The sequence below is a fragment of the Dipodomys merriami genome, unplaced genomic scaffold (assembly GCF_024711535.1).
Source record: "Dipodomys merriami isolate MVZ:Mamm:240054 unplaced genomic scaffold, mDipMer1.0.p SCAF_21, whole genome shotgun sequence".
In the NCBI taxonomy this organism is placed as follows: Eukaryota; Metazoa; Chordata; class Mammalia; order Rodentia; family Heteromyidae; genus Dipodomys; species Dipodomys merriami.
The window spans coordinates 12,686,237-12,714,001 of record NW_027203493.1 but is presented as its reverse complement, the minus strand read 5'-3'; the positions used below and the strand labels follow the sequence as shown (position 1 = coordinate 12,714,001).

Below are 27,765 nucleotides of genomic sequence, written 5' to 3'. Positions count from 1 at the left end.
AGACCCACACTTCAAAGGTGTTGACCTACCAATTCGACCGATTTCATTAGTAAATCTCAGCAACCAAGAATAAAACTAACATCAAATACCAAAATATGTCCCCAAAGAGAAGCCTGTTTCCTAGGAGAATCAGAGCTAATAGAACACAAAGAATGAAATATTCCAAAGACAGCATCAACAGTTTTCTGTTCTGAATAATAAATGACACTGTAAAACAAGGCCTGCTGTCATGATGCAGATGCTTCAGCTCTCATCTTTCACTCTTGGTTTTTTCCTTGTGGATTTTGTGCATTGAAGATCACACTCTCGATTTCTTCAGCTCTGAAATGAAAAGGAGTATATCTACCTACCTGATACCTACCTGATTCTGTAAGGACTGAATATGATATATGTAGGTGTCCTGCAAATGGTATCTGTTGACATTCACAGATTCCAACTCATCCCTGAGAGCAAGTTGGGAAATCATTCTCTATAGCTGATTGACCATTGACCACACAGTGTTTTCTACAAACCATTCTGGAAGAATTGATGCAAAAATAACATTTGGCCTTGCCGTGACCTCACCCGAGTTAGTTATAGGCATTCTTCGCCATTGATTATTAGCGGTCAGTATTATCTGGCACCACTTTTATCAATGAAATAAGCAAGCTATGTGGATTGGGAAATCAAGGTGTCAGCTATCAGAAAACAAACCTTCTTCAAGAGTGTTGAACTGTTTTGATTTCAATAAAGTAACGTGCTTTGGGGGGTGGGAGTAGGTGAAGTTGTAGTGCCAAACTCAGGGACATCTCAGATAATTGAGCCAAACTGATGACCCAACCATGTAAAGTATGACTTGATTTTGTTCACGCTTGTATATCAGACTCTCAATATTGCCTGGTGAAAAGTAGGTAACTCAACTCATAATCATATTTGAGTCTATGCTAATACAAAAATAATCTCACCTCTTTTGTACTTTTTCACTTTATTTCTTTTACTTTCCTTCCTTTTTTGTGATATATGCATATACCTGTGTAGAAACATAGTTTGAGAGACAGGATCTCATTATGTTTTCTAGAACTCACATAGTTCTGACTGAGCTTAGAACTACAGGCATTTGCTACTGTGCTTAGCCTAACATCCTGTCTATATTGTATGTTTATAGCTTGAAAATGCCAGTCATTCTACATAGAAAAAAAAATCACTATTCAATTGGAAGCTGATATTTGGGTTTCAAATACCTATCAGTCTTTCAGAGCACAACAGATGAGAAAATAAATGAATTTACTTTTTAATCTATAAGGCATTCAATTTTTATTTTAAATTATCATTTGAATGCCTAATTCTGAGAGACTAGTTTATTTCTAAGATGAAACCTATGAATTTCAAGATTTTTTTTATTCCTTAATATTAATGTTTGGTATGATTACTAAAACGGCTTTAGAATAATTAAAATGAATCTCAGAATTTATTACAAATTGGGTTTTTTAATATTTAAATAAAAATGTGGATAAAATGAAAATTATATTAGCAAATAAATGAGATTTTTTAAAATTTCATTATCAGATAATTTCTAGGGGATGGGATAATATATATATGTACATATGTATAACAGCCTTTGTGTTTCGTAGAAAATACATTGGTGTTCATAAAGTTATATTGTGCATATATACATATATGTATCATTTTTAGGTTTTTAATCTTTTTTCCAGTATTGTGAAATTTTTTATGTTAGAGGTAGAATGTATATTCATCATAAAAAGATACCAGACAGATCTTTCAAACAGGCTTAAGAATAGACGTGAAAGAATCTTCACTTCTGCAATGTTCAGGAGATAATTCACTCATGTAGAAGAGTTGCCCCAGTGTTGTTCAGGATTGAACATCAACCCACACAAATGAATGCTGACAGTTCCTGATTTGCATCATTTTCTTGGAAAATGTGAAAAATGCATCAAGAAATGAACACTGTGAGTAAAATATGCTCCCACACAAGGAAGGATACGTATTAGAAACCAACAATGCAACTGAGCACATAAACGTTGCTATTATTTTTTTAAGTGACTTGTTTGCAAGACCCTGGAAAATGTTGCAGATGCAAATATATAGCTATATGACATTTTTAAGGTCAGAATGAACTGAAGGTCATTTTCTACCAACCTGTTTATACTGAAAAATATCTTTAGGCACTATTTAGTTTGTTAGAGTATTGTTGGAAAGAGAAACAGTAAGTATTATCTCCTTTTCTAGTTTGGTAAAACTTCATATTTGCAATGGAACTAGTCAAGAGACCTCTATGTCCATGATAGCATTTGACTGACAGACATTTTACAAACTTTGTTAACATTCATTTTCTTATGAAGATTTCATTAATAAAGAAACCCAACATTTCCTAGTATTTAAAAAAAAACATTTGATTTAAAATTGTATGGTAGGTACCATTAAAAGCATATACCATAAAATATACCATAATTATTATTGTGTGCTTTAATATATGCAGCAGAACTGATGTTTCATTTATTTCTCTTGAATACTAACAATGGCAACTCAGGAGTAATGGCTGGGTATGGTTGGACTCTAGTTTTACTTCTTTAAATGTTGAGAAGAGTGTTGAATAGCAAATCGGTACTCATAAGGGGGAAGGATCTCATACTGTTAAGAGAACCCAAAACTAGCTCCATTTTTAAGTTTCCCTCACCTGAGACTCAAAATGCTGTTTTCTCACAAACTCCCAGAGTCAGGAAATGTGCTGTGTTTGTTCAGACCCCTGGAAACTGCTTGGAAAGCCTGTTTGGTTATCAATAGCCCAGATAAGATCTGCAGCCCTGTTTGGTTAACAATAGTAAAACAGCCCAGCCACCTTGCCTTTCACTTTCCAGAAAGGAACAGCCTTATCCCTGCCCCTCATGAGTAAGAATATCTGCCTGCTTTGTGTGGGAACCCCAAATTCGCGCGTCAATTCAAACCAAAATGATAGGTTAGTTCAAACAGTTACTATGAGACGGACTGTAACCCCACAGGCCACTGACATAAATATGCAATCCTTATGTATGTGTTACAATCCCGTTGGCCACCTGCGTGTGGCCAGGCTTGACCACATGGATTCTGCCTTTTAAAACCCTAGCTTGCGGGCTGTTCGGGGTCGCAGTTTCAGCCCCCGAGTCTATGCTGTGTCCCTGGCTGGTCAACTATCTCCTTCCCCAATAAAGTCATCTTTTTACACGAGGCTGTCTCTTAGTGGTGGACTTTCTTCTCCATAACAATAATATCTACTGATGTATTGCCATAGTACATGAACTAAAGCTAGACTGAACTAGAGCTAGACTTGAGGGAGTATACTCAGTGTGAGAGACCATCCGAATATCTTCCACTTTCACCAGTTTCGCCTCTTAAAATATCATTGAATTGCCCATCCCAAAAGGACGATTAATCAATCAATAAACACAAGTTATATTACTACTTCTGATGAGAAACGGACAGAACTGGTGTTATTTGGACAAGTCAAATACAGCAGTTCATTATCCAACATATGCTATACTGAGGCATAAATAATTGGGAAATAAGACTTAATAGCCTGACATTTCATAGGTTCTTGGTTTCTGGGTTTTGTTCAGAGATAGATGAAGATGTATAGACTGCACCCAAGCACCAAAAGCAAATATGTTTTCTACTGTCATGAACTTTCCTTACAATAGTTTAGGTAACTGTCTATCTCATGGAAATGACTATTTTACTTTTTATTTACACTGAGCAAAAGCAAAGTGGGTAGTTTTATTTACTACTGATAAAAAATTTGTTATGAAATGTAGTCACAAAATATTGCTTATAATGTGTATAAAATTCTCCAGTAACACGAGGGAATCTGAAGATTTCAGGAGTCCAGCGAGCAGTACTGAAACGCCAGGAGCTATGGTATGTGTGTGTGGTGAGAATGCTGCATGCAGGATCTAAATTTAGGTCCCAGTTGACAGTATGCTGTATTAATTCTGGAAGATTCTTTTGTGTCTCACAGAGCCAGATGTATCTTGTTCTGTATCCTGATCAAGCCAAGGAAGACAATAGCCTCACAGCTGCCTTCTATTTAACACAGTGTTTTGAAAATTCATATTTCTTCTTAATGGGAGGGAAAAAAAATCGGAAGTAACCTCAATTTGGGAGAAGGCAACTAGCAGTTGTAGACAGATGCCAGTGGCTCCTGCCTATAATCCTACCTACTCTGGTGGCTGAAATCTGAGGATTATAGTTCAAAGCCAAACTGGGCAAGAAAGTCCTTGAGATGCTTACTTCCAACTAACCACAAATAGCTAAAAGTGGAGCTGTAGCTCAAGGAGCAGAGCGATAGCCTTGAGCACAAAAGCTCAGGAACAATGCCCAGGCAGAGTTTAAGCCCCAGGAAGATGGGCAAGAGAGAGAGAAAAATAGCTCCTTAGAGATATTATATATTCTAATTAAATATAGATATATGTATCTTGCATATATTAAATATAAATATGTGCAAATATGCATATATTATATACATATGTAGATATTATATACATAATATATTTAGACAACACTAACATACACACATACACATAGTTTTAGAAGGAATAGTTATAAAGGATTTGACTTTGTGCTAGCATATTTAATTAAAAAATTATAATTGTCTTCATAGAAGACTATGACTCATAACTGAGTCATTCATATATTATGTCAATGATATTTAATGACAGCATTATTTGCAAGGTCCTTTTAAAGCTGGTAAGCTGAAGAACTAAACAATTAAACCCTTCATTTAAAAATTATATTGATCTGGAATACTGTGTTGATAATTGCTCATCTGATGCTTCTACTCACCTAAATACCTCAAAAGTTATCCTCAAAGGATAACAGAGTATGGATTTTTTCCCCCAAACTGGACAATCTTTTAATATGGTAAAGTAGGACATTCTTTCATTTTCAAATAAATCCCATAATAAAAATTTTTCTTTCTTTCTTTGAGGTAACAGCCTTCCCATTGTCAAAGTACTTCTTGGCAAACCTGTATTTGCAATTTCAGATTATACGGATCCCAAATAAAAATCAAAATTTTTATTCTCAAATCAGAAAGCTAACAGCCATCAGGTATTAGCAATATTTTCATTCATAAAATAATATTGATCATTGATGCATTATAACATAAGCTATGCCAATCTTTGGAAATCATTGCATCTGATTCCAGAATATTTGCAATATGCAAGAAAGTTATGAAATGTACATCAGGGCCTCTATATGTGATCTCTAACAAATCTTTTTTGTACTTTGCCTAGGTAAATGCATTTGGAAATTTCAGAAGAATTTATGAAGATGTGAAGTTAAAATTCCCAAACAGAAGAAAAATGTTGAAAGATCTTTCTAAGTCTAATAATCACCATTTTTAACATTTCTCTGAGCAAATTTATGTCATAACTTTGTGTCTCCTCTGCTTCCACCCCACTATTTATCATTTGATTACTTGATAGTTGTAAATATGTTGGTATGTATATTTCAAAGTGTTGCCAGCCATTTTCTTTCATAGAATAAAGAGAACAGTATGGATAGAATTTTGTTTCGTTGGGCTGGGAAGGTGGCTCAGTGGTAGAGTGCTTGCCTTGCATGCATGAGGCCCTGGGTTCGATTCCTCAGCACCACATAAACAGAAAAAGCCAGAAGTGGCGCTGTGGCTCAAGTGATAGAGTGCTTGCCTTGAGCTGAAGGGCTGAGAGACAGCACCTAGGCCCAGAGTTCAGGTCCACGACCGGCAAAAAAAAAAAAAAAAAAAAAGAATTTTGTTTTGTTGCAAATATGTCTAAGACAAATAAATAATCATAAAGGCTTTCTGCAAATCAAAGTCCACAAGGCCTTGGTAGGTCTCGAACACATTAGGTCATTTCCTGAACTAATGGATAAATAGATGTATCATTAATAAAAAAAAAAAGAAAAGATGCAGATCTGCTTTCCATTCCTTTACATATTTGTACCAGTTTGGGGGCTTGAACTCAGGGCCTGGGTGCTGTCAGAGAACTTAATTTGCTCAAGGGTAGCACTCTACCAATTGAGCCACAGTTCCACTTCTGACTTTTTGCTAGTTTATCAGAGATAAGAGTCTCACAGGCCTTCCTGTCCCGGCTGGTTTTGAACCATAATCTTCAGTTCTCAGCCTCCTAAGGGCTAGGATTACAAACATGAGCCATCCAGTGTGCCCAGCTTTTCCTTTGAATAGTTTTATAGTACCCCACCCATCATTTCCAAGCCTGAAAATGATGCTCAAAAGTTCACTCAATTTTCATAGAAATTATGTATGGATAATTTAAATCTTCTGTCAATATATTACAAAATACATTCTTTTGGACTATTATAAGCTGATGATGGCCTGAATTATGTGCTTTAAGTTCTGATCTAATATTTAGTGTTCCTTACCTGTGATTCTTTTTAGTAGAATTTGTGAAGCTTCTTAGCCATAAGAAAACTGCATGTTCATTAGTATTGTGAGTTCAAAATAAAAGAAATTTGGTTAAGAGACAGAGGTTTATCAGCACAAACCAAGTAGAGTAGGCAGAATACTTTTCCCTCTTCATTTATATCACTCTTCATACTCACTCTTTCTTGGGTCAATAGAATTACTTTGGTCCCTTGTTGTGTGTTTGTTTGTGTGTGTGCACATGTTTGTGTATAATCTGAAGACTGAAAATACATATTGAATATGTTCAATACTCAATAAATGAACAAATGACATCTGACACATACTTTTTGGTTTCTTCCATCTACTCCACAGTAAAAGGAAATAGAAATCGTATACTTAAAGGGATGTAAGAGATAACAAAGAAAAAAGCCAGAGAAGAGATTATGGAAAAATAGAAACAAGACATCTGCGTGCTCTCCTTCATTTGTGATCCTTTCCTCCCATTCTTTTGACCTACTTTGCCAGTAATGATTGGTTTTTCACACCTGGAGAACATAACACCCTGGTGTGAGATTCAGCCTGCAGAATTAAGTGTGAGTATCCAAGCTCTTTATCCATTAGGAGCTGAATTTTCTTCCGTTTAGTCAATTTTTGATCCATTATGGTGGGGTCAGCTTGCAAGTAATAAGGTGTATATACATAATAGGATGTATATACATTCATTGTGTTTCACAGAAGGTGAAGATAGAGGTCACACATAAAACATATTAAAATATGAAAAGAGTGTCCAAGTGTACAACCAGCAAGTTCCCTTTTATGCTGAGATGCTAGTGTCAGTTCTCTTACCTAAAATGTTTCCAGTTCCTTACAAAGTACTCTTAATGAATTAGCACTGTATTACCATTACAAACTAATGGCAGCACTGTATTACCATTACAAACTAATGGTATCTATCCATCTATCAATGCAAATCCACATGCATACTTAAAGCTCAGGAATCTGCATTTGGAAAGAGAACATCAACTCCTAACAAAGACTAAAGAAACCACAAACCAAAAACCACAGGAGATTTGAAATGTCAGGGTCCTAAAAAATTGTCTTCTGAGACTAGCAGTGAAATTAAAGCTGATTTTTTTTTAGCAATAAACATATTGTTTAATCATTTTTATGGTAGATTGGTAATCATCATGGCAGAAACCGGGTCAAGTCATTCATATACCCATAATATGAAAAACAGCATTTAGCACATTGTCTTAATAATTACCATGAATTGAAAGGAAGCTGCTAACACTCAGAAACAAACATTGTTTTTCAATTGTAGATATCCAGACTACTATTTTTGGTGATCATGTCTCATCTAGCCACTTGAATTTCATTTCAGGGGTCTTAAATAAATTATAGTGATACTCTCAAATAAATTTAACTTAATTTAGAAAGTCAATTGTTTTGTTTTTCTAAATCTGAGCATTCTAAAAGGCCAATCATAAGGAGAAGGAAAATAGACCACACCATCCTTGAATTTTCCTCTGAAACTCAAGTCAACAAATGAATCAGGACCTTGTAGATAGGGAAACTTTGACTAAAGAATACTATAACATGTTTTATCTTCATAGTAGGAAATCTAATTACCTTCTCACATTTGAGCCATTCTACAAATAACTTGTGTCCAGGTACAGAAAAACCAACAATATTTTATTTATAATCTTATTTTAAGCTTTTGAACTACAAATTGGGTTCTAGAGTTGTTTAAAAGTCATGGGTTTTATAGATGCTCATATGTAAATTAATCTGTTGTTTGCTTACTTCTTTTCCCCCCTCTCCACGGAATGGTCCTCCTTGTAAATACAGCACAGCTCATTACACAAAAAATATATGATCTTGCATTTGTTCCTCATTCTTTCTTTAAAAATCTGTTTCTAATATTGCATTCCCCATTGGACTACTTCATAAGGGTATGAAAGAAAATGAAAAAAAAAAGAAAGAAAAGAGAGAGCAAAGGGAGAGGAGACAAAATAGACTGGATCTCACCACTAAAATTCACCATAAAAATCTCAAAGTGTAACAGAATTCTTACAAAATTTCCTAGGCCAGTTCTTTAGGGAATTGAGATCTATGAAAAATATGGCAATCGGGGAAGGGAGGGACGAGATGTGGGAAAATAGTAAATAAGTGCAGCAAAAACAGGTTTTGAGGAATACACATAATTTTGTCTGCTTTAGATCACAATAGAATTTTTAATAAATAAATTTCTTTTCTTTTTTGTTTTTTTTGTAAAGACACTTTTTTTTGAAACAGTAGATTTAGCCCAGTCATTTGTGTCATTTTTTTTAATAAACTGTCTTTTGTGATTGTGTTCTATAACTCTGTAAATGTTTTAGATTTGAGTCTCTTGTACATTGTCTTTCGAGTTCATTCGGATCAATAACGGTTCATGCACTGAACTGTGTATTGAATTTATCGTGTTCACTGTGGTTGTGTGGTTGAAGGGAGATTTGTAAGAGTTATAGTGATTTAGGTGCTCATGCTCAATGGCAGGCATGGGCAGGTGGCTTTCCATCGGGGCATCCCCGGTGATCTCGTCATCCACGTTAATGATCTCCACAGTCCTCGTGGGAGCATGGTGGTTTTGCCGATGGTGCTGCTTCCTCATCTTGTAGAAAATGACCAGCATCACCGCCGCCATGAGGGTGATGGCCACGAAACACCCAATGATGATTTTAGTGGTCTTCATGACCTCGTCAATTCCTGGAATCCCGCTGTTCAGATCCGTCACCGGGATGGTGAATGTCTTTTCGGTGGACCTTGTGCTCTGCGGCGTGAGAGAGGTGGTCACGTTGGTGGTCTCCCAGTCGACCACTGGAGTGGGGCCCACGTTGTGATCTGTGGTCCGCGCTTCATCCTGAGAAGGTTCCATCGTCTCCACGGTGACGGTGGAGAAGTAGGAGAAGGGAGTGGTGGCGGCCGCGGTCACATTCAGGGTGGCCGAAGCCGTGGTGTTCCCCACAGAATTACTCACCATGCACGTGTACATGCCTGTGTCCTGCAGGGTGACGTTGGTGAAATTCAACGTCCCGTCGCTGAGCACAGCTATCCGCACTTTGTAGGCCCCGTGCGTCATGACTGTCCCGTTCGGAGTGATCCACGACACAGAGGTCAAGGAGGTCGAAGCCCGGCATTTCAGCTCGGCTGCCATCCCCTCCGTGACGTTGAGGTCAGCCGGGGGTTCCACGATCACAGGAGCGTAGCAGGTGAAGTAGTTCTGGTCCAGCTCGCCGATGTATCTCCCTTTCAGATTGGGAGGCGTGTTGCACCGGGCGCAGCAAGCCGTGTTGGAGGGCGCCATGTCTTTGATCCACCAGCTCAGCCACAGGATGTCACAGTTGCAGTTCCACGGGTTGTGGTGCAGGTGTATCCGCTCTAGGTGATGCAAGGGCGTGAAGAGGTCGTGAGGCAGTAATGTGAGATTATTGTGTGCCAGGTTGATCTCCACCAGCGACTGCAGGTTGTCGAAGGCGTTCCGTTCGATCACTTGAATCTGAGACTGGATCATCCACAGTTTTTGAAGGTGCATCAACCCCTGAAAAGAGCCGGGCCTGATGGCAGACAGATGATTCCCAGACAGGTCTAACTCATCCAGTTTGATGAGTGGGGTGAGGTTAGGGATTTCCCGGAGGTTGCACATGGCCAGGTTCAAGTACCTCAAATTGGACAGGCCTTCAAAGGCACCTTCTGAGATGTACGAAAGCCTCTTCAGTTCCCCTAAGTCTAGTCGGCGCAAAGAAGGGATCCGGTTAAAAGCGTAAGAAGGGATGCTTTCGATGGGGTTGTTTCGCAACCAGAGTTCCTTCAGTTTGGACAAATATACAAAAGCTCCATTGGGGATGGTGGTAAGACGATTGTCAAAGAGTTCCAGGGTGTTGAGGTTCGCCAGACCATTGAAGGCCCCGATTTCAATGGTTCGAATATGGTTCCTACTCAACTGGAGGATTTCCAGGTGCCTCAAGTGCTTGAAGCTGTTCACTTTGATGATCTGGATTTGGTTCTCGTGAAGGTTCAGCAGCCGGGTGTTGGTTGAGATGCCATCCGGGACCTCGCGCAGGTTTTTCCGAACGCAAATTACCTTGCTGAACTGGTTGCTGCAGGAACACACGGAAGGGCAGGTTTGAGCCCTCACCAGACCAGCCACCACTAGAAGTTGAAGAGCCAGCAGCACCACAAGCAGGGGGTCAAATAGGGCCCTGTTAAACCTAGGACCTATCATTATCTGCTGTGGATGTAAGGTCATCTTGTTCAACATTCATAATTTATCTGGTGTTGGTCCTTCTGGAGTTTGAACAATCTGAAAAAAAATAAATAAAGTGAGTGTTAGATCTTTAAATTGTTTTCTGGAATAATGCCAGTGATATTTTCTATCTGATAAAGTCATTCTTTGTCAAACCAAGAGACAACAAATGTAATATTCCTGTTGTTGTCTAGAGCCATTCCACTCCGAATGAGCCTGATCTCATCTATAATGTCCCTTGTTGAGCTAATTTATGGAGAAATATTTCTGTAGTCTAAATTACCAGCCATCTACAACCCACATTTCATCAAATATTTAATCATGGAGGAATGGTCCTGATGCAATATTAACAAAATAAGTATGATCTAAATATATGAGAATATGTGCAATAAAATTCATCATCAGCAATAGGTATGAGCGGCCCATGTTTATAATCCTAGCTACTCAATAGGCTGAGCTCTGGAGGTTTATGCTTCAAAGCCAGTACAGGCAGAAATGTCCACAAGATTCCATCTCAAAACTATCTAGTATGGAACTGTACTTGAGGTACATTCCAAGCAGGTTGTGAAGGAATCATGCACATAATCCTAGATATTCAAGAGGCTAATATCTAAGAATCAAGGCTCAAGGCCATCCTTGTCAGGAAAGTCCATAAGACTCTTATTTTCACCTGACCCTGAAAGTGCAAGAAGTTGAGCTTTGGCTCGAGTGGAGAGCAAAAAGTCTCAGGGACAGCACCCAGGCTCTGAGTTAAATGTCCAAGATCTGTACACATGCATGCATGCACACACACAAACATGAGCAGAGCTAATTTAAGGCCCTGAGTTCAAATCAGGAAATAAAGAAGGACAGGAAAAAGAAAAGGAAAGAAGGGAGGAAGGAAGGAAGAAAGGAAGGAAGGAAGGAAGGAAGGCAGGAAGGCAGGAAGGCAGGAAGGAAGGAAGGAAGAAAGGAAGGAAGGAAGGAAGGAAGGGTGGGATAAAGGAAAGGAGGGAGAAAGGGGAAAAAATTAATCATCAGCTTCTGTGTCTATATGAGATTGTCAAAGCACAGAAAATAGGATTAATATCTGGTTGATATTAGAATATTATTCTCTGTGCTAAGTACTGTGTACTCTAAAATTCACAAGCAAACATTTTTCAGAAATGACAGCCTCATGGGGAAGTACAAAATAAAAATATGCCAAGCCATGCTTAAAGGTTCCTAACAACTTTAAATCAATGATTGTAGCCCATGAAGCAAGAGTAGGCTTTTGTAAACCTGGGTTGTTTTTAATGATTCTGGCTGAATACACGTGAAGCTGCTGGTAATGCTTCCTAATATTGCCTACAGGTTCTACCAAAGGAACAGAGCCACTCATACACCTGTGTGAGAACAGTCCTCTATATTAGAAGGGTGACCACACCTGATCATCCTGTTCAGCTAAGCATACCACTTCAGCAGGGAATGACCTGGAGAAGACAGAGAGGAAGAGCGCGTGCGCACACACACACACACACACACACACACACACACACACACACACACACACACACACACACACACACACACACACACACACACACACACACACACACACACACAACCCTAGCCAGCCTGATCTCCTTTCTAACGTTAATAACATTCTTTTGACATGGAGACTACTGTCATAATCAGAAGAGAAGTAACATGAGACTCAAAGTTATACTGCCAGTAAGAATACAACTAGAGCTCAGCAGATTGGTCTCTAAGCATACAATTCAAATAATGTCCTCATAAGAAGCCCAATAGTGTCTCACGCCTATGACCCCAGGTACTCAGGAGGCAGAGATCAGAAGAATCAAAGTAGCACAGTGTTATGCCAGCCTGGACAAAAATTCAGAGAGACTCCCATCTCAAGATAAAGTTTTTAAAAAAGTAGGCATTTTGGTTTATGGCTGTCATCCCAACTGGACAGAAAATGTAATTCAGACAGTGTGGTCTGTCGTGGTCAAGGATTGGCCAGCAAAAACTCTAGATGCTCAAAATTTGCCAAACCATAAAGGGCTAGGTATAGGTCAGAGAATAAAGTACGTGTTTGATAAGTGTGAGGCCCTGGGTTCAAACCTAACACTTTTGATAAGTTTGATAAGTGTGAGGCCCTGGGTTCAAACCCAACACTACCAGAAACAAGTGGTCCCACAAAAACAAAGGTAAATGCAAAATATTTTTAACCATTAACTACTTTAAAATATCTTTTCTTGGGGGGGGTGACTTCAGCTGTAAACACTGATAAACACTGATAATTGAATTTCTGCTACCTGTGAAGGTGCAATGAACACAGGTGTATATGTGCATAAATTTTCGATATTGTCACATATGACACTTATAACTAAAAACAAAATCACTGGCCAGGTCTTGGTGGCTCATGTCTATAATCCCAGCAACTCAGGAGGCTGAGATCTGAGGATCAAGGTTCAAAGCCAGCCAGGGCAGGAAAGTCCATGAGACTCTTATCTCCAATTAACCAACAGAAAACCAGAAATGGTACAGCAGTTCAAGGTGGTAGAGCAATAGCCTTAGCAAAAGAGCTCAGGCACAGTGTCCAGGTCCTAAACAAACAAACAAACAAAAAGAAAACAAAAACATGGACTGTGAGCAGGCAGGCCATATGCTAAATCATTTCTTATGAAATATAATTTTTATTTTTTGAAAAATCAACCTAATACCACTATTATACCTGGTGCTCAGACTCTTAAGGATTTTTCAATAAATTAGTAGAAAGGAAAGGTCTATTTTTCTAAGATTCTCTCTCTGTATATATGTATATATGTGTATATATATATATATATATACTCACACACATACACATACATATATGTATATATAATATTAATGCCTATAATATGTCATATAAAATATATTTTAAGCACATAATAAAAACCAAGTGAAGGGCATTGCCATTCTTCCTCTTCTTATTTGAGTAACACTAATATATATTTCAACCATGATGCCACTTTTAATTAGATACTATGTTATTTTTCAAATGTATGCAATTTACTCATATCCATCCTCCATCACTGTCTTTACCCCATCCCTATTCACCTCTCAACTCTACTGGATCCTTTCCTTATCTAGTAGAAACTCTGCTACCTTCATGACTTAAAAAAAAATTCTAGATTTCCACATATGAGAGAAAACATGTGGTTTCTCTCTTTCTGAATCTGTTTTGTCACAACATGATGATCTCACATTCCACTCACTTTCCTGCAAATAACATTTCTTTCTTCTTTATGGTGGAATAAATTTCTCTTAAATAGTGCTGTGGTAATGTCTGCAATGATCAGACACATATTCCTAAAATATATGCAAATATGACACAGTGTTATTAGTTATAGGGTATAAATGTCTCTACTTCCTCATCCCTGGGACTAATTTTATCATATAAATCTTGTTTACTTCAAGGTCTTTGTGCTACTTCAATTAATGGGGTTTCTTTATAAGTAATGATGTATATTATAGCTAGTTCAAAGCTAATTTATTACTGACAACAAATAGTACTTTGAACAATGTACTCAATCAAATAAACTATCAATGAAAGGTTTTCTATTTTAAAATCTAAATCAAGTTACTTTATATCAAAGCCTTGCTTCAACATCACTTTCAGAAGACACTTTTATTACGTCAAAAGAAAATCCATTTAAAGGTATGCACTCTCCATTACAATGCCATCTGACAGCATTTACTTACAAATGGATTGGTGTGGGTTTTGAATTAAGTGATGAGACTTTTAGCCTTGTCCCAGAGGATATCTTGACTTTATCAATAGGCCTCTCTTTCTTTCCTACCCATGCTTCAGTGCACTGGTAGCCATGGAGAGACTGAAGAAACTGCATGCAGAAGAATTAGCTATTTATTTATTTTTTGTGCTTTATCTGGCACAATATTCTTGCTGGGTTGGCATAGTCTCTGTCTGTACATTAGAATCCGTTTGGAAGAAGGGTGCAAGAAAGATTAATTTGGTCACCCACAAAGACCCCACACGAGATACACACAGGTATCCTCAGCAATCCTTGCTGAAACACGGAGAGTCAATCTACCTACATTGCACCTAGACTTCAAAGCACACCTCATCACCTGCATTAATGTGATCCTTGTTGATTCACTGTCCTTGTGATCATCTCTTCTCTCTTTGGGATATCTCCAGCCAGAGAAAATGGTTTCCTTGAATCTTACAGAAAATTCTCCTTGGAAAGTTTCTGCAGAAACACATGAGCTGAGCCATGCAATCTCTCACTTTACCAATCTTGGATTTTTGTACCCTGGTCTTAAGCACTGATAATCAAGATCCCACACTGAGAAAAACAAATCTCAAAATCAAATTTCCCTTGTCAATAAATTATGACCTTCAGCACTTCACTCACAGAAGTTTGCAAATGCTTGTGAGGTGGTGATCACACTTATGAGTATAAAACACAGCTATCTTTTCAATAGACTGAATCAGAAATTTTCTAAACTCATTCGCCTACAGAAGGAGGTTTGTTTATTTAAAATGAGCTGGAACCTTAAATATCTTTGTTCTTCCTAGAAGGGATAAAACTGAACTTAATAAAGGTTACATATGGCAAATCTATAGCCAACTTTACATTAAAGGGAGAGAAGACAGCCACTTCAACAAATGGTCCTGGAAAAATTGAGTATCTAGTTGCAAGAGACTGAAACTGGACCTCTCTTTCTCACCCTGTACATACATAAACAGACTCCAACTGGATCAAAGAGCTCAACATAAGTACTCAGAAGTTAAATCTTGTACAGGAAACTGTAAGGAAAACTCTGGAAGGTATTGACACCTGTAATAGAATTCCTGATGGCCAGAATATGAAAGCAAAACTTGATACATGGAACTATATCTAATTAAGAGCTTCTTCACAGCAAAAGAAACAATCTCCAGTTCCAAGAGACAACCCACAGAGTAGAGAAAAATCTTTACCAGCTATTCAATAGATAAAAGATGAATGTAATATATATAAAGAATTTTAAAAATTATATAGCAAGAGGACAATAATTCAGTTGATAAATAGTCAAGGAAGTTGAACCAAGAGTTTTCCCAAGAAGAAAATAAATGGATGATAAATATATAAGGAAATACTCAAGATTCTTTGCCAAAAAGAAACATATATCAAAACACACTGAGATTCTATTATATTCTTGTCAGAATAGCACCCATCAAGAAAACATAGAACAGATTCTAGAAAGGATGTGGGGTTAGGAGACACTGTACACTGTGGTAGAAATGTAAATTAATGCAACTGCTATAAAAATCAATACAGAGGTTCCTCAGAAGGCTAAAAATAGATCTTCCTATGACCGTACCATATTGCTATTTTGCATATATTCAAAGGAGAATAAAATCAATATACTAGGAAGATGCTGGCATGTTTGTTGCAGCACTGTTTAGCTAGGTATACAATAACATACAATGGATGCATATATATATATATATATATATACATATATATTCACAAAACACACACTGTAATATTGCATAGCCTAAAGAAACTGGAACTCATGGCACTTGAAATAAAATTGATATAATGGAGACATCATCTTAAGGAGACAAGCTGAGCCCAAAGAATAAAATATCGTATGCTCTTTTTCATATGTGTAAGCTCAAACTAAAAGGCATACATAGTCATAGATATGGCTACACATGTATTAAACAGATCAAGAATCAAATAAAGGGACTATTAGATGAGGAAGGGGAAGGAAAAAAGAATGACGGAGGGTGAACATTTTTGTAATGCTTTCCATGTATACATGAAAACAGCACAAAGAAGCTCATGAAAACTATTGACCAATAGAGGATTGGGATGGGAGGCTTTGTTGGGAGTTATACTAGGATGATGAGGTTGGGCTAGTAAGGAAGATCAAAGAGGTTTGAATATTAACAGACAGATTATTTGCATCTATAAAAACTGAACAAAAACTGTTGCAATTGTTTACAGAAGGGGCAGGGAGAGTGACAGAGTAAATGAGATTGATTGTAATACATTGTAAACATGTGTAGAATGTAAAAGGGAAGTGCTCCCCTTATAAAAATAATGGGAGCTAATAAACTAATGGAAAGAACCACACATTGTGAGGTATTGGATAATCAGTTGAATTAATGAACACAGTATGCTCTATCAAATGTGCCTGTTACATAAAACATAATTTCTTTCATTATGAATAGCACATTTTCCTATTTTTTGGCAGTCAAACCTAACATGCTACACCTAATACATTCATATCCTCTCCTGTCTTTCATGACTGTGTGTAGCAAGTAGGTATTCTTTATCTCTCAATCTCCTTCTCTTTCTCTCTGTTACTCCTTTTCTTTTTCCTGCCATCATTTTTTTCTCTCCCTCCCTACCATCCTCTGTATAATACCAAAAATTTTTAAAATGGAACACTGGAAAAATTCTGATTTTTTTATACCAATATAAATTAGAGGATGTTAAAAAAAAAAAGAAAATTAGAATAAGGCACCATGATTTGCTTATAAGAAAAAAAGGAAGCTTTTTACCCTCAGGTTAAGGACATTTTCTATTTCAAAAATAATTTCTCCCAATAGCCCCTTGTGTTTTCAAGAATTCCAGAAGGGAAAAGGGAGAAATCAAAATAACACCATCACTTTTTGATAATTCATTTCAAATCAAATATTTTTATAAACATCTTCTAATGTAGTTCATTTTCCCCCTTTAAATCTAATTTTGCAAATAAGTAGTGATTTCTCTTCTTTAAGTAGCAGTTGATTGTTCTCAGATTCTCAGAGAAAAGGAAAATTTTTATAACTATGCCTAGGGCAGACCCCATGGGTAAACATAAGAAAAATGCTACAATATTTAAATAGCTGTAACCCAAAGGCTTGACCTTTTAAGTCAATTGACAATTGCTTGGCTAACATTTCTAAATGCTTCTAACAAAATTTATTTTGATTTTAGAAACTGAGATTGAAGAAAAAAATCTGAGTCTATATTTTTACTTTTAGAAGATGTATTTTATAATGAAACTATATATATATATATATATATATATATATATATATATATATATATATATATATATATATATATACATATATACGCTGCTTAGAAGTAACAATGTTGCAGTATCATAAAATGAAAAAAATGGTGTCCTTAGAAAACTATGGCACTGTCCAAAAGTGGGATTGCTGGATCATAGGGGAGCTCTATGTGGAGTCTTTTGAGGAACCTCCATGCTACTTTCCAAAGTGGTTGAACAAGTTTACACTCCCACCAACAATGCAGTAAGGTTCCCTTTTGTCCACATCCCCTCCAGCATCTGTTGTTATTAGAGTTCTTGATTTTTGCCATTCTAACTGGGGTGAGGTGGTATCTCAATGTTGTTTTGATTTGCATTTCTTTTATGGCTAGGGAGGTTGAGCATTTCTTCATGTGTCTATTGGCCATCCTTCTTTCTTCTTCAGAGAAGTTTCTCTTTAAGTCATTTGCCCACTTATTTATTGGGCAGTTGTTTCTTTGAGGATTTGTTGTTGGGGGATTTAATTTTTTGAGTTCCAAGTATATTTTAGATATGAGACCCTTTTCCGTTGTATGGCTAGTGAAGATCAAATGTTTACAAACAAGACCACACTAAAACTACCAGCACGACTATGTTTATTGCAGCATTATTTACCATAGCTAAGATATGGAACCAATCCAGATGCCCCTCAGTAGATGAATGGATCAAGAAAATGTGGTATATATACACAATGGAATTCTATGCCTCCATCAGAAAGAATGACATTGCCCCATTTGTTAGGAAATGGAGACTTGGAAAAAATTATATTAAGTGAAGTAAGCCAGGCCCAAAGAAACATAGGTCCCATGGTTTCCCTTATTTGCAATATCTACTATATATATGAGTCAAGCAGAAAAGGTCAGATAAGGTGATGTTAGGAAAATGAACCCTAAGATATGTATTTAAATGTTTTTTTCTTTCATGCATTTGTTTCTAAAGCATTTATAAGATTATTTCTTTGTTGCTTTGTATGTCCTTCCCCCACAGTATAACCCTTGCTTTCACTGTATTTGATGTTGGTATAATATGTGGAGGGGAAGGGAAAAAACAAGTCGTTTAAATAAGGATACAGGTGGAACCGGTCGCAACAATGAGAAGTACAAGTTGTCATGTCGAAAACGAACTTTACAACTTTGGTGGAGGGGGGAGGATTTGGTCGGGGGGCAGGGGAGGATGGGAAGGGATGGGAAGGGGAAACAAAGGAGGAGGCTACAATGCTTGATAAGAAATGTACTCACTATCTTGCCCATGTAATTGTAACCCCTCTGTACAGTATTTTCACAATAAAAAAAAGAAAATTATAAAGGTTTCCGGATGAAAATAAATAGATCTCATCCTAAAACATCAAAAAAAAAAAAAAAAGAAAAGAAAAAAGAAAACTATGCACTGTAAAAGAGAGAGGAAAGAAAGAAAAAGGTCCACATAATTGCAGTCAGCATGTTGCTACCTGGTGGAGAATATGACAAGGCAACTGGAACTGTCTAATCTCGTTGGCAATACAATACAAATACTCAGGCAACTGGAACTGTCTAATCTCGTTGGCAATACAATACAAATTCAGATGTATATATACAATAAAAAATGCTCACATGGAAACACAAACATCTGCACATATAGGAACACAGACACCTGGGTAATTTTTGTAATATTTAAATGCCATAGATCACTATCAGAAATCAATGTAGGCAACACTACTATTTTCACTCTCAAGAGTCTTGAGGATTTTTGTGGGTCATTGAAAGGGGGACAAAATTACATTCAAATAGAGTAATGGTAGATAAGGTAGGAAGACATTGTTGATAAAAATAGAGGAGGGGCACAAAACATTGACCACATGGACTAAACGGACTTACATTGCAGAATTTAGACACTTAAGTTAGTCCAAACTGGAATGTCTGCATGCGCAGCTGGAAAGTTCATATTTGGCCCAATAGAGATTGGAGAAACGAAAGACACCAGTGCAGGAAAAGGGTTTATAAGAGCATTGTTTTAGAGAATTTCTGCCTTTGTGAAAAATTTGAATCATGCAACTTGAAGAAAGAGGTGTTAGGAAGGAAAATGGAGAACAATGGAAGGAGTACAATACGAATTGTGATCATGACTTCACCTACAGAATTGAAATCTCTGTGTACATCTACTTAATATGATGTATTCTATAACACAAATGCTATTATACTATATTGCATATATTGTATATTATATAAATGTGTGCATATATAAAGTAAAAAATTCTGGCTTCAAAAACTAGAACTAAAGGGCATTTTCTTCTTGAAACACTGAAAATCTTGAAAGCATATTTTTCCCATTCCTAATGAAGTGTAAAATAAATCATAGATTAATTTTAATGAAAATTTGTTTGTACATATATTAAAACTGTAGCTTAATTTGGGCCAACAATTATTGGAGAGAGGAAATTATGATTGTTGAACTACTGAGACATAGTTTCAACTAAATCTTTCCTAGTTAAAATGCTAAGGAAGTAAAATTAGCTTCTATGCCTAGTCACATGAAAGAAAAACAAACAAACAAAAACAGTATGCACAAAAGGAGGAAGATATCACTGTGGAAACCAAGATCTTCAATTCAGGAAAGAGATATCCCTGCCTGACCTATAATGCTGCTTTTGTATGTGCAGGAAATTTTATGAACTCAACATGCATTTGAGTTTGGTTCTCTTTCCAACCTGGAACAATATTGAAACAGAAAAAGAAGATCTAATCTAGATTGGCAGAATTTAGTGGAGGAAAAACAAAAAACAGGTTTAGACTGAAATGGTTTATTTTGGAGGGTTAGCTTACTCTGACCAGTTGTTCAATCTTTGGTAAACGTTTCTTTCTACTTTCAGCCATCTCTTCCCAAGGGAGAGTGATGCCAGTACTCAATAAACAGACCTCGTGAGCAGAGCTCAAAATGACACAGCACAGTTCATAGAGAAGGCAAATCTCCAACTTCCCACCATTCCTGCATAAACACCTCTACAGCACACTCTGTTGCTCAAGGTAAAAAAATAAGATTCTTCCATAATTACCTCTTCTGTATTTACATAGAGCACACTAGTCTAACTCTATTCTATTTTCTTATTGTTGTTTACTTACTGTGCTGGCACTGGTGCCTGAACTCAAGTCTTCACAGTTTTTGTTGTTGTTGTTGTTTTTGTTTTTGTTTTCCCTCACAGCCAGTGCTCTACCACTGGACCCGTGCCTCTACATCTTGCTTTTTTCTGCTGGTTAACTGAAGATAAGAGTCTGTTAGACTTCTTTATCCAGGCTTATTTGAACTTCAATCCTCAGATCTCAGTCTCCTGAGTAGCTAAGATACTAGGCATGAACCACTAATACCCAGTCTGACTTTATTTCTAAAACATAAATTCAATCATTTTACTGTCCCTAATTCTACAATTTTTGAACTCATCTTCATTTTGAACCTTGAACCTCTGAAATGCTTTATCTGAGTCTATCATTTCACAATCACCTAAATACCAATCCTCATAGAACACTTGGAATTTTTGAAGTGTAAATATTTTCACATTATTCTTTAATTGAAATACCCATTATGGATTCATACCTGTTTTAGAGCACAAACTGCTTTGGAGCAGCACATGGTCAGGTGCCTGACTACCTTTTCCATCTTGCAGCCATTCCAAATTCTCCTTTCATCAAGTCTATTAAACTTTTTTCATTCCTCATGTGGTTTAAAATAGTGCAATTGTTACAGCCTTTATAATAGGATTTCTTCTGTGCATATATGTAATATATATATATATATATTTTTTTTTTTTTTGATTTTTGCATGGTTGATTTCCCTTGTCATTTGGAATTCCTTTTTAATATTACCTTCTCAGAAAGTCCTTTTTGATCACGAAGACTCTATCATGTATAATAAATCACCATGTTTAAATTTTACCAAAGTATTTATCACCATTACCTATATGTTTGTTTTCTTACTGCCTGTCACACTTTAGCGGAATGCTGATTTCTGCAGAGTAGAGATTAATCTACTGTACTCAGTCACATTTCCCTGACATAACACACATCAAATATTTGTTAAATGCATGCATACATGTATGTATGAGGATCAAGGAGGCAGAGAGAGGTCGGAGACTGTTAAGTCTGTAAGCTTATAAAATATCATATTCAATAATTGATACTTAGCACCTAGTAGGTCTGGTGTCCACTGTGTGACACTTATCCACTTGGGTATTGAAATTTGAATGCTTTGTACTAGTTGCATTTATAGAAGTCTTTTGTACAAAAAAATGCTGAGGGAACCTGAACGATTTAAAGAATATATTTCCCTGTCTCCTTTAAAAAAAAAATCCTGGTATCTTTTCTGGGGAAGATAAGGTATAGTGGAGGAGGCTGACCTCCTCATACCTTTACATCTGCTATTAACAGTAGCAGCCCTGTGTCATGTTTGACCAGACAATGCCCTCTGCTGTATGTGCCTAAAATAGCATGACTGTCTAGAAACTTCCTACCTAGAGGATGCCTAAGTTGTTTCCATGATATGCTTCATACAAGGGACAATAACCCATACTTCAGGACTAAAAGGAAGTATGTCATTCATGTCAATAGATCTAAGTATTCCAAGCAGAATAAAGAAACTTTGGGATCAGTAAGTCATGTCTTTTAAAACAGAAGAGCCTTTTGATAAACACCTGCCTGCATCAGGAATTCCTGGGCACCATTTAAAAATCGATGGAGGCAAACCATTTCCTAATTCTACTATCAGGACCCAAAGCCACACACGAGAAGAAGAAAGGATCTAAAGGAGAGGTGGTAGCAGCTCCAATCTTCCCTTAGTAAGAAAAACTCAAATATTATTAAAAAAAATCAGACCCCAAAACACAGTTACCTCTTGGCAGGGTTAAAAATAAGATTAATTGGTCTTTTTTTCCTGCTGTTTACCCTCTTATGATGCAAGATAGATACATTTGCCTGGTGTGAGGTTTCAGGCTCTTTATGAATCCTTTTGATCTTATTCACTTTTTCAGGTTGATTATTTATGAAAATATAAAATATAGATGACTAACTTGTTTCTCAAATTACTTGGTGGGGTTTGAGGTGCTCAGAAGTATATTTGTGTTTTTATGACAGCTATTTGCTTTAGCAAAATGCATAATGAAAACGGCAATACTGAAATTTCCGAGCTCCAAATACTCCTTGATATCTCTTTACATTATGAAATTAGAATGTTCCAACTATCAGAAACGGGTCTTGTTGGAACATAGCTTATCTCTCCCTTTGAAGCAATATGTTTATGTCTGGAGTCTGTATTATTTATTTCATTTTGCTCTATTTTTTAAAGTTATTTTCTCCCAGGTTCAGAGGTCACCACATGATTAATGTATGTGATTAATGTATGTGTATTTCTAAATTTGGTATGTCTTTTCATAGTTTTTCCCATAGGAGACTTTCAAAGTAATACTTGGAAGACTAAGTGTAAAAAGCACACAGGAACCCAGAAATCACACTTAAAAAATAATAAAAAATAAAGTCCTAACTTTAGTTCTCCAATGGTGACAGAATATATTCTAAGTCTCTTACTGCCTCTACCCACTAGATGCCAGTAGTAACTCCAGTTGTGAAAACCTACCGTATCTTCAGATACTTCCAAATGTCTCCTGGGGAGCAAAACTAGTCCCTCAAAAAAACATGCCTTGCCAATAAGTTACTCTATGGTGCTGCACCATTCTGTTCTTTCTGCAGACACTGTCAATACAACCTTGACCACATTCTTTTCCTCATCTAAAATTATACAACCTATGGTTCCTTTTTACAACTGCCTTCTTTATTTGGTCTGGAATTTCCCTTTCCCCCTCTGATTTGTCCATCAATATTATACCCAACAGAACAATGAACATTTCTGCTAGGCTTTCAGTAGTCTTATCAAATCATCCTTCCCTAATTGTCTGTAGTCAAAATTACAACACCTAACCAAATCTGATTGCGAATGTAAATGTTTGGAATGGTTCATTTTATTAATTCATTCACTTCTCGAGCACCAGAATTGGAGGACAGCTAGACATTCAGTAAATATTTGCTGAATTGAATTCCTGAAGATGTTTCATGTTTCAGTTCCTTACTAGGAGTCAAGTTGATGGGGGTAATTTAACAATATTAGATAGAATATTAAGATCTGTGGGTTAAAAATAAATATGGGAATCAAACAGATATAACTGGGGTGGTATAGGTGGTAAAGAAGAAACACATTGATTTGCTCCTCATGAGCCCACTCACAGGAAAACCTAGAAATTAAGTAAGAGTGGAAAGAAGTAAGGTATCGATACTGACATGTACATTGTGACTGGAAAGGGTGGTATATGGTTAAAAACTAGCTTTACCTTATTTGAATCATAAATAACCACCCAGAGTCCCAGATCTACTTTGTGAACTTTAGATATCTGTATCAAATGAAGAAAGAATGAATCAATGTCCTCAGGGAAAGGTTGGCTCCCACAGATTACCAGATATTTCCCCACTAAGCAGACACTAATGGAATACAGACTTGTTAAAACTCACAGATAGCTGCCATCTATGACACTTCCTAGGGTTTACATAGTGTTGAATTGTGTACTTGACTATTGTGAAAATAAGTTAAAATATAGAGAAGGTCTTAGAATTGTGTCTGGTATAAAGTCAGTGTTATAGAAATGTTGGTGGTTGTGTTCAATATTTTAGATCTTTGTTGAGTCCTGCTGAGAGATGAAGTATTGTATGGAGAACTACTGATCCATTGAATATTATAATCTAGTGTTTAGTCAATGTGAATTATATAATAAAATGCTCTTAGTCTGATTTCTCACCAGGAATCTTATTACTTGATTTTCCAGGAGAGTATATAGTGTATTCACCGGGTTCCTCAGAAAGTGACTAATGTATTTCAAACCATTTATAAATTTCTTTAAATTAAAGGAAATTTTTGTTCATATATGTATATATATGGAAAGAGTCATCAGTTTTATCATTACTTCCTCACAGAGATCAATATTGTAAAATATAAGTTCAGTAAAAAAGGGTTTGACAGAATGATTGAGGACCTATTTTCTAAATTTTAGAGAATTGACACTTTATATATCTTGTGTAGATGCAGAAAATATGCTTACTAGCATCTGAAAAGCTATCGAAATTAAATTTCTAAGTGTAAAATACTAAACATCCAAACCCAAGTAAATTTTTCAAGGCAAATGTTCATTGGGAAAAATTCTGAGGCAGAGTATCTTGTTGATAGAATTTTGCCATCCATATTCCTTAAAATTAATATTTGTATTAATATGTCACTCCGTATCGTAACTGTATGGGATTTGTAGCAATGAAAGAATCAAGCAGGGCATGTTGGCTCGTGCCTGTAATACCAGCTATGTGGGAAGAATAGTTGAGAAGATTGCAGCCAGAGGCTGGCTTGGGCAAAAGAGAGAGTCTATATGAAAAATAACTAAAGCAAATGGGCTGGAGAGTGTGGAAAGAAGAAGAGCAGCTGCCACGGGAGGCCTGAAGTTCAAACTCATATAATAACAACAACAACAAATCCAGAAAGCAGAATGATAAAATAAGTCCTCCAACTTTGTCAACAGGAATAAAAAAATGTAACCTTTTCTGTTCCAGAAATGTCTTCCATTTTGTTACAGTTTTGTTTGTTTGTTTCTCAAAGGCGAAGCACATGTGTATCGTTACAGCATGAACATTTATCTATCTTTTAAGGCGTTACGGTGACTACGGCTGATGTTAAAAAGAGAAAACATGTTATTTAATTATCAGTAAGGACCAACTATGTGCCAGGAATAAAAGGAAGGAAATATTCCATTTAAAACAAACACAAACCAAACACTAATAATAATCTTCATTTACCACCATCTGCCCCCCTCAAAAAATACTCTCAAATTTAAGGTTGAAGAAAGGATATATTGCAGAAATCTGGCCTAGAACTATGATCCTTCAAATCTATGCCTCCTAAGTAGTTGTGATCGTAGGTGTGAGCCATCATGCTCAGCCTTAATTGCTATCCTCTTATCTGTGTTTGACTTAGGAATTAGGATAAATATATGTGTATACAGACAGAAACATATAGACACACATATACATGTGCACACAAATCCAAGTTAAAACAGGGCAAATATATAATGAAGCTTTTAAAAATCTCTAACGAATCCCACTGCAGTATAAGTCCTTAATAAGACCAGCAGAGAAGCATTTGATTTCAGAAAGCTGGCAATGGAGTTAATGGCCTTGCTTCCCATTCTTGCTTTGGATTGATGACTGGCTAGGAGGAATTGATAGTCATTAACCCCCAACTGCTCATTAATCCCAGGAAATGCCCTGTGCCAAGGTCATCATTGCCTTTGAAGGTCGAAAACAAACAAACCAACAATAATACCCAAAAGGCATATGGATTTTTGTAATGAGTGATACAATTTAACTTACCATCCAAGGCAAACTGAAAAGAGTAAATATCATGCATAGAGACTCATTCAGATTTGCAAACTGCTTCCCAATGTTTTTACCAAGCTCTTGCTTTTTTGTTCATTATTGAAGAATACAAAGCCTTAAAGCACTAATTTCTTAGACAGTAATCATACACACACACACACACACACACACACACACACACACACACACACACACACACACACACACACACATACACACACATACACATATATCCCCAAGCAAAACAGTAGGATTCATTCTATAGTAAGATGCTGAGAATGTATCTCTAACATCATTATAACTAACAATGTCTGAGTCTAAATATGCTCACTAACACATCACCTAGAGGAAGTGCCTGCAGTTCACAAACTCCCCATCATGGATCATTTGAAATAGGGTACTAAAGGCAGCACATTATAAACAGCGGTGATAAACCACTGCCATAGCACCACCTGAGGGAGTTTCTCTATCTGAAGGTGTGGAAGTAGTCCATTGTTCAGAGAACGCCATAAAAGTTCAGTCAGTGAAGGTTATGTAGACCTGAATATGGTAGGAAATGTGGAAAGAACACTTGTAATAAAGGCATTTTCCTGCTATACTCATTGAACACTCAATGTAAGACACCCAGACAGCTTGCTTCTTGCCCACTAGGGCCAACTGTCTCTGGTTAAGAAGCCCACAATGTACTTTATGTGACAAATCAGTAAGGAAGGGATTACAATATAAGGAAATGAGCTAGAGAGCAATGCAGGTTTTCGGGAGCATACAACAAAGATCCGTAGAAAGTGGGATTGGGAGATGGGGGAGAATAATGGAAGCAGTAATATTGATCAAGATAGCATTTTACTAATCAATTGACATGTTGAATTAAAACCCTTTTATACAACTACCTAAAGAGAATGATGATGATAATGATAATAATAATAATATAGAATTCATAAGAGCTCAACAAAAAAAAGTAATACGAAGGAACCAATTTTTTAAAAAAGAAAAAGAGTTTGGAAATAGGCACCAGTGGATGGGGATGGGATGAAAATAAGCAAAAACACAAGTCAGAGGAAGAAACAAGTTAGCACTGACTAGGAATATAGACTGAAATGTAGTAGGGTAAGAAGCAGAAGGAATAAAATAACATCACAGTGTAAAAAAAATAACATAATTGAATCTTTTAAGTTACAAGTAGAAAGTAGGCTTCATTTTTCTTTTGGATAGAAAAGAATAAGTCAATGAAAATAGCATTTAAGGAAAAACTGATTTGCATTCATATGGTCTATGGATAGAAAAAGTGAAGTAATGAAGTATCTCAATAAACCAGCTCTACATTAATGAGGGCCAGAACTAAGCTCTCTCATTTCCTAAAAGATTCATTAATGTGACATCATGATTTTCATATCTCATTTGGTGATATTCTTTATCTTTTACCAACTCTCTTGACCTGACCATTGGGGAATGCCCTGACTTTTGGATCTTTTGGTCTCTAAAAACAGAGTAGCAAATCCTGCATCTCTCATCCTGGCTTCTACTGAATAGCTCAGAGCCACAGCCTTCCAGTTTTCAGCATGACTTAAGAGTTTAATAAATTCACCAAAATGACCCACAAAAAAACCCGATAAGGAAACTCTCCTTAATTGAGTCTG

At 36.6% G+C, this 27,765-nt stretch overlaps 1 protein-coding gene across 11 annotated transcripts in view; it reads right to left on the bottom strand.

Moving 5' to 3' along the window:
• Positions 1 to 5,838: 5,838 nt before the first annotated feature.
• Lrrc4c (leucine rich repeat containing 4C) overlaps positions 5,839 to 27,765 on the bottom strand; it is a 1,099,028-nt gene continuing 1,077,101 nt past the window's right edge. For all 11 annotated transcript variants that reach the window (XM_070032555.1, XM_070032559.1, XM_070032558.1 and 8 more), the window contains one exon: positions 5,839 to 10,718. In XM_070032555.1, coding sequence (XP_069888656.1) covers positions 8,754 to 10,676 — 1,923 coding nt within the window. In that variant the 5' untranslated portion in view covers positions 10,677 to 10,718 and the 3' untranslated portion in view covers positions 5,839 to 8,753. The remainder of the gene's footprint in view (positions 10,719 to 27,765) is intronic.